Below are 7893 nucleotides of genomic sequence, written 5' to 3'. Positions count from 1 at the left end.
GAGTAACTTTTTCTATAGAAAAGTTGTCTGAATCAGAGTAACTTTTTCTATAGAAAAGTTGTCTGAATCAGAGTAACTTTTTCTATAGAAAAGTTGTCTGAATCAGAGCAACTTTTTCTATAGAAAAGTAGTCTGAATCAGATTAACTTTTTCTATAGAAAAGTTGTCTGAATTAGAGCAACCTTTTCTATAGTAAAGTTGTCTGAATCAGAGCAACTTTTTGTTTAGAAAACTTGTCTGAATCAGAGCAATATTTTCTATAGAAAAATTGTCTGAATTAGAACAACTTTTTTATGTAAAAATTATCTAAATCAGAAAAAGTTGTTTCAATTTGATAAACTTTTTCTATAGAAAAGTTTTTAATCACAGCAATATTTTATAGAGAAAATTTGTTTGAATCAAAGTAAACTTTTTAAAAAAATCTCATTTTAAGTTACCTATCAGGATATAATTTTCTATATAAAGAAGTTGTTGCTATAAAACCAATTTCTCCGACAGAAAAGGGATTTTAAAAAGAGCTAATTTTTTTTATTAATATATCATTTTGCTCTGTATGTTCTGTTAAAAAACCGTATTTGTTTTTATATTCATTAAATTAAAAGGGAAATAAAGTTAAATATAAACAGCAATTAAATGTCATAATTCATGTCACAATTAAAAACTAATAACAAAAAAATCCCTCTTTAAATAAATCTACAAAATGTTAACATAACTAAACAATATAAATATAATAAAATAAAATATATTTAAAAGAAAATATATATGTATTTGAAACGATATCACCAATTAAAAATGCCTTTTTAAGAAATATTTAATAAAAAAAAATATTTAAAATATTTTAAACCCATAATAACTTAAAATGAAAAAAAAATATTCTATAACACTCAACAAACAAACACAACAAATAATAAAAAACGGACAATATCTCTTAACTGGAAAATAAAAAAATTAATATAAATTATCTTTAATTAAATAGATATAATTGTTCTTTTGTTTCAAATATAAAATACAATGAAGAATAAACAGAAAAAAAGCAATATTAAATAAAAAATTTTTTTAAAATAAATTTAAAAATTAAATCATATTCAAAAACTACATTAATAAATAAATGTCGAAATCATTAAAACATAAATTTATGCTTGTTATATGAAAAATAGAAAAAAAACTGATTAATTGTTTGATGTTATTTCAAAATAGTTAATGAAAATATAATTATTGAAAATTTGTAAAAAAAAATATAAATATTAAAAGTAGTTTTGTGTTGCTGTTTTTTAAAAATCTTAAATTATCACAACAAAACAAATATAACTATTGCAAAAACAAATATTTAACAAGAAAAAAAAGAGTTAAAAAGTTAAAGAAAACACGTTCTTTATAAAGTTATAAACAATTTTAAATATTTTGCTCTCTAAACTTCAATAATATTATTATCAATTTATTAAACAAAAACCCGCTTTTTATGCAAAAAAAAACTTAAAAAGAAAATTTTATTTTTTTTTTTTTAATTTTTAGTTTTTGGCAGTTCTTTCTTTTTTTTAATTTAAAACCTAGTTAAACAAACTAATAGAAAAAGTCTATAATTAAATGTAGTATTTACTAAATAAAAAAACATAAATTAACACAATAACATAGTATTCAACAACAACAACAACCCCCAGTATACTTATTAAATATGTATTTCCAAAAAAAAAATATATTTAAAAATTATTAATAAAATAAAGTAATTTATTTATTTGTAGTTTGATTTTTTCTAATATAAATAGAACGCCAAACACCAGTAGTCAAAATTAGTTTAGAATCATAAAAGTAGTATGATTTTCTTTTTTTTTTATAATTTATTTAAAATAAAAACAATTTTGCTCTTTTTATTTTATTTTTTAATTTTATTGTAGAATTATGTGTAGAAAACTGTAGACTCAATGCTAATTTATAAAAAAAAATTAAATCTTTTTTGTATAGAAATTGCTGAGAAATAAATAACATTGTAAGTATAAGTGGAAATTATCAATAGATAATTTCTTAATTGACAAAAATGTCTTTACAAGAAGACATAAAAATTCCCCTAACAAAAATCACAAAGTTGTATGAAACATGAATTTTTCTATAGAAACTTTTTCTACTGAAAAGTTGTCTGAATTAAATCAACTTTCTTTATTGAAATGTTGTCTGAATTAAACCAATTTTCTTCATAGAAAAGTTGTCTGAATCAAAGCAACTTTTTCTATAGTAAGGTTGTCTAAATTAGAGCAAATTTTTCTATAGAAAAGTTGTCTGAATCAGAGCAACCTTTTCTATAGAAAAGTTGTCTAAATCAGAGCAATTTTCTCTATAGAAAAGTTGTCTGAATCAGATTAACTTTTTCTATAGAAAAGTTGTCTGAATCAGAGCAACTATTTCTATACAAAAAATTGCTCTGATTTAGACAACTTTTCTATGTCTGAATCAGAGCAACTTTTTCCAGAGAAAAGTTATCTGAATCAGAAAAACTTTTTCTATAGAAAAGTTGTCTAAATCACAACAACTTTTTCTGTAGAAAAATTGTCTGAATCAGAGCAACTTTTTCTATAGAAAAGTTGTCTGAATCAAAGCAACATTTTCTATAGAAAAGTTGTCAGAATCTAAGCAACTTTTTCTATAGAAAAGTTGTTTGAATCAAAGTAACTTTTTCTATACAAAAGTTATTTGAATCAAAGCAACTTTTTTTAGAGAAAAGTTGTTTGAATCAAAGCAACTTTTTCTATGTAAAAGTTGTTTGAATCAAAGCAACTTTTTCTATGTAAAAGTTGTTTGAATCAAAGCAACTTTTTCTATAGAAAATTGTATGAATCAGAGCAACTTTTTCTATAGAATTGTTATCTGAATCAGAGCAACTTTTTCTATAGGATAGTTATCTGAATTAGAGCAACTTTTTCTATAGAAAAGTTGTCTGAATCAGAGCAACTTTTTCTATAGAAAAGTTGTCTGAATCAGAGCAAAATTTTCTACAGAAAAGTTGTCTGAATCAGAGCCACTTTTTCTATAGAAAAGTTGTATTTAAAGAGAAGTTTTCTGAATGAGTGCAACTTCTTCTAAGTACGTATAGTTGTCTGAAAGTGTGCAATATTTTATATAGAAAAGTTATCTGAAACAGAGCAATGTTTTCTATAGAAAAGTTGTCTGAAATGGAGAAAAATTTTCTATAGTGTAGTTGTTGCAATGAAGACTTTAGAACAAATGTTTCTATAAAAAAGTTATCGTAACAAGAGAATCATTTAAAAAAGCTACATTTTCTAAAACAGATAAAATTTTTGGAAAAAAAAAACAAATCGAAAATAACAAAATTACGACATGCTACGATACAACCGTACAACAACGATTGTGAATTGGACATATTTGTATATGACACTCCTAGCCAAATATAACTTATTAAGTTTAAAGTTTTACTTTTTGAGCTCAATTTCATGTAATTTAATTAATAGAAATAATTTTCTTCCTCACTTACCTCAGCATGTTTTAAAATATTCTTTGGATGAAATAATAAACTTTTTGGTTTCTCTAACCAACCAGCTATAGGTGCTATAAACAAAAAATCCCATAAACAGTTACAGTATAATAATTTGAAACACAAACGTAGTAGTCAAATTAACTTACTGAAATGTGATCTATAGCGCTGTACAGGCTGTAATGATAAAATATTAAAATAAAATAATTAAATTAAAACTAAAATTTTTACAAAAAAAATAAAATTATAGAAAACTTACTTGAAAAGGTTTAATTTGCAATAAAAAAGTTTTAAATAAGGATTTTGCCAAGTGACCACCAGTTAAAGTTAAAGCCATGATTACTAAATAAAAATAATATAAAGAAATAAAAGAAAAATTATAACTAAAATCAAAATTAATGGAAATAATATTAACAATGATTGATAGCAATTTTAATCCTATTTTAAATGTATCATTAGATTACTTTTAAAAAAGATCCTTCATACCAATGGAATTTTAATACAATTAAAAAAATTATTAAAATTTTACAAATAGCTAAATGTTTAATTTAATAATTCGTTAAAAATTCCAAATTTTTTTCTCTTTGAACTTTTGTTATTTCTGCAGACTCACCAATTTGTACAAAAAACTTGAGAACAAAATTTTTACAATAATTTACAAATCTTTACAAATTATAAATATTAAAAAATATAAATAAAAATAAATATTTATAACTAAAAAAAAACTGATAACAAAATAATGACAATTTATTGAATAATAGAAACGGCAAACTTGGTAAATTTAAAAGCAAGTTTAATAAATGAATATTTTTAAAGACTACAGTGGTTTTAATATAAACATTTGTGTATTTTCTTTTAATAAAAAAGTTTAATTTAATAATCAATAAGAAGTCAACTAAAATTAATTAAAAGTTATCTGAGTCAATGCAACTTTCAGTATAGAAATATAGATCTAAATCAGAGCAAAATTGTAAAATTGTAAAAAAAAGCAAAAAATTTCTTATGAAAAATGTCAATCACTATAGAAAAGTTGTCTGAATCAGATGAACTTTTTCTATAGAAAAGTTGTCTGAATCAGATGAACTTTTTCTATAGAAAAGTTGTCTGAAGCAGATGATCTTTTTCTATAGAAAATTTGTCTGAATCATTTGAACTTTTTCTATAGAAAAGTTGTCTTAATCATTTGAACTTTTTCTATAGAAAAGTTGTCTTAATCAGATGAACTTTTTCTATAGAAAAGTTGTCTGAATCAGATGAACTTTTTCTATAGAAAAGTTGTCTGAATCAGATGAACTTTTTCTATAGAAAAGTTGTCTGAATCAGATGAACTTTTTTTTATAGAAAAGTTGTCTGAATCAGATGAACTTTTTCTATTGAAAAGTTGTCTGAATCAGATGAACTTTTTCTATTGAAACGTTGTCTGAATCAGATGAACTTTTTCTTTAGAAAAGTTGTCTGAATCAGATTAACTTTTTCTATAGAAAAGTTGTCTGCATCAGATTAACTTTTTCTATAGAAAAGTTGTCTGCTTAAGAGCAACTTTTTCAATAGAAAAATTGTCTGAATCAGCAACTTTTTCTAAGGAAAAGTTGTCTGAATCAAAGCAATCAGAACAACTTTATATATAGAAAAGTTGTCTGAATCAGCAACTTTTTCTTTTCAGAGCAACTTTTTCTATAGAAAAGTTGTCTGAATCAGCAACTTTTTCTAAAGAAAAGTTGTCTGAATCAGAGAAACTTTTTCTATACAAAAGTTGACTGAATAAGAGCAACATTCTTTATAGAAATGTTGTCTGAATCAGAGCAACTTTTTCTATAGAAAAGTTGTTTGAATCAGAGCAACTTTTTCTATAGAAGAGTTGTCAGAATCAGACCAAAATTTTCTATAGAAAAGTTGTCTGTATCACAGCAAGTTTTTCTATAGAATAGTTGTCTAAAGCAGAGCAACTTTTTCTATAGAAAAGTTGTCTTAATCAGAGCAACTTTTTCTATAGAAAAATTGTCTGAATTAGAGCAACTTTTTCTTTAGAAAAGTTGTCCGAATAAGAGCAACTTTTTCTATAGAAAAGTTGTCTGAATCAAAGCAACTTTTTCTATAGAAAAGTTGTCTGAATCAAAGCAACTTTCACTATACAAAAGTTGTCTGAATCAGAGCAAGTTTTTCTATTGATTGAATCCGAACAACATTTTCTATAAATAGTTGTCTGAATCAGAGCATCTTTCTCTAAAGAATAGTTGTCCTAATCAGAGCAAAATTTTATATAGAAAAGTTGACTGAATCAGAGCATTCTTTAATATAGAAAATTTGACTGAATCAGAGAAAAAGTTGTATATAACAGAGCATCATTTTCTATAGAAAAGTTGTCTGAATCAAAGCATCTTTTTCTATGGACAATTTGCCTGAATTTTTTTATAGAAACTTTTTTTCTACATTTGGAGGAACTTTTTCTATAGAAAAGTAATGTGAGTTGCATCAACTTTTTCTATAAAATATATTTTTAAATTAAAGAAACATTTTCTGTTTGTTTAAATCCGTTGAACTTTTTTCAAGACTGTTTAAAGATTGAAGTTATTATATTAAATAAATATTTAATTGAATAAATTAAAAACATAATTGAATTAATTACATGCTATTTTATAAAAATTTTAAATAAAAATTAATATAATTTATTTGTTTTAAACTTACAGGTTTTTAACGATTTTTTACGATTTTAAAATTTTGTTGATTTCTTTTTTCCATTTATTTCATTTTATTATTTCAGATGAAAAAAGCAATATAAAGTTTTAATGACAAGATCTATAAGCGATTTGGTAAGAGAACGTTCAAGAAAACTTCTGTTGGATATTTATAAAAAAGAATTGAATTGTAAAGAGAAGAAAATTTCTGGAATGTAAAACATCTAGAGAGATGAAAAAACATTTCAGACATTTCCTGATAATAGCAAAGTATGTAAATTAGTTTTGCTTACTATAAATATCCATCATTTAGCAAAGAGTAATTTAACATCTTGAGAAAAAAGTATTTTCCAAGAAAATTACAAAAAAAGAAAGGCTTTTTAAAGAATAATATACTGTAACCATAAATAAATAGATACAAGAAAATAGTGACAATTTAATATTTTAATGTCGTAGTACAAATCCCATCCTTAAGTATTTATTATTATTATTTTATTGTATTTATTTAATTGTACATAAATATTGACTGTTCTGTAAAACCCATGTTTTGTTTTTAAACTTGTAATTTGTCTTGTCTTACAAGAGTTTAGTTTTTTTAACATAAAAAAAAGAAATCAAAAGAGGGAGGGAGAGTTGAAAAAACCAAGAAAACTTAAGGAAATTGTAATAGGAGGAAGGTCGTTATTAAAGTTATATAAATAATAAATTCTATAAAGCACTAATAAAATATTAAGGTTTTTTTTTGTTTTTTTTTATTGTTTTTTTTAAGGGATTGATAGAACACTTTGTTTTGCTTTTCCTTTACTTTATTCTTTCTTCCAGATAGATGGTTTTGTTCTACAAAAAAGTTTATCTGGGTAAAGAACAAATTTCACAAGAACTCAGTTCACCGCGATTAATAAAAGTACAATGATTACAAGTCCAAGTAGCAGATTCGGTAGCAACATTTTCATGTGCTGAACCAGAATTAGAGCCACCAGCCGCAGCTCGAACACCCGATGAAGAAGAGGGATAACTGGTAGTGCCACTAGAGGAAAAAGAACATAAGTTTTTGTTTTAAAAATTACAACCTATTAAAACTTACCCACTACCCGATGAACTGGCATGTATTAATGATTCTAATAGTTTCCAAACATCGTCCTTTTTAAAGGCATAAGCCATATTTGGATTCTTATTACGCACTGCCTCAAGTAAAGGTTTCATATGTTGACGCAATGGCAACATGTCCATTTTGAATAGATAAACTAATAAATGAAAATCGGAAATGGCTTCGAGAAACTCTTCATCCTCCCACTGCGATAAATACGTGCTCAAGGCATTAAAGTCTTGCAAATGACCATCCAAATAACGATTTTCTACCGGGAATGGTGTTCTCTTGTCATATTGGGTGAATGTGTATTGCGGTTGTAGCGGTGTAGAGGCTGGTACATCAACCAACAAGTATTCAACAGGAAGAGGACGTGCTAACCGTTGTACTTCATTGCCATATTGGTCTTTTTCCTGAAAAAAAGAAGAAACAAAAATAAACACACAAACAACATTACAAGATAAATAAGGACATAAATAAAATAATAAAATTTTAATGTTTTAAATAAACAGTTTCTATCTCGATATTTTCTGACAAGGTGAGTATAAATGGTTTTTCTGTTACAAATCCCCCTGGAAAAAGTAAGTATGTTCTTAACACTAAACAGGTGTTTCAAATCTAATTATGTGAATAATATACATATAACTAAA

The 7893-nt window shown here is 24.6% G+C and overlaps 1 protein-coding gene across 1 annotated transcript; it reads right to left on the bottom strand.

Annotated features, from left to right (window-relative positions):
- Positions 1–6699: 6699 nt before the first annotated feature.
- Positions 6700–7663, bottom strand: LOC111689547 (nuclear protein localization protein 4 homolog). Its single transcript, XM_023452014.2, has 2 exons — positions 7241–7663; positions 6700–7183 (listed from the first exon to the last, which is right to left on the bottom strand). The coding sequence occupies exons 1-2, from the start codon at positions 7384–7386 to the stop codon at positions 7006–7008; spliced, it is 324 nt and encodes a 107-aa protein (XP_023307782.2). The 5' UTR covers positions 7387–7663; the 3' UTR covers positions 6700–7005.
- Between the last annotated feature and the right edge of the window lie 230 nt (positions 7664–7893).

Source organism: Lucilia cuprina, chromosome 4 (assembly GCF_022045245.1).
Source record: "Lucilia cuprina isolate Lc7/37 chromosome 4, ASM2204524v1, whole genome shotgun sequence".
NCBI lineage: Eukaryota > Metazoa > Arthropoda > Insecta > Diptera > Calliphoridae > Lucilia > Lucilia cuprina.
This window is presented reverse-complemented; position numbering and strand designations above follow the sequence as displayed.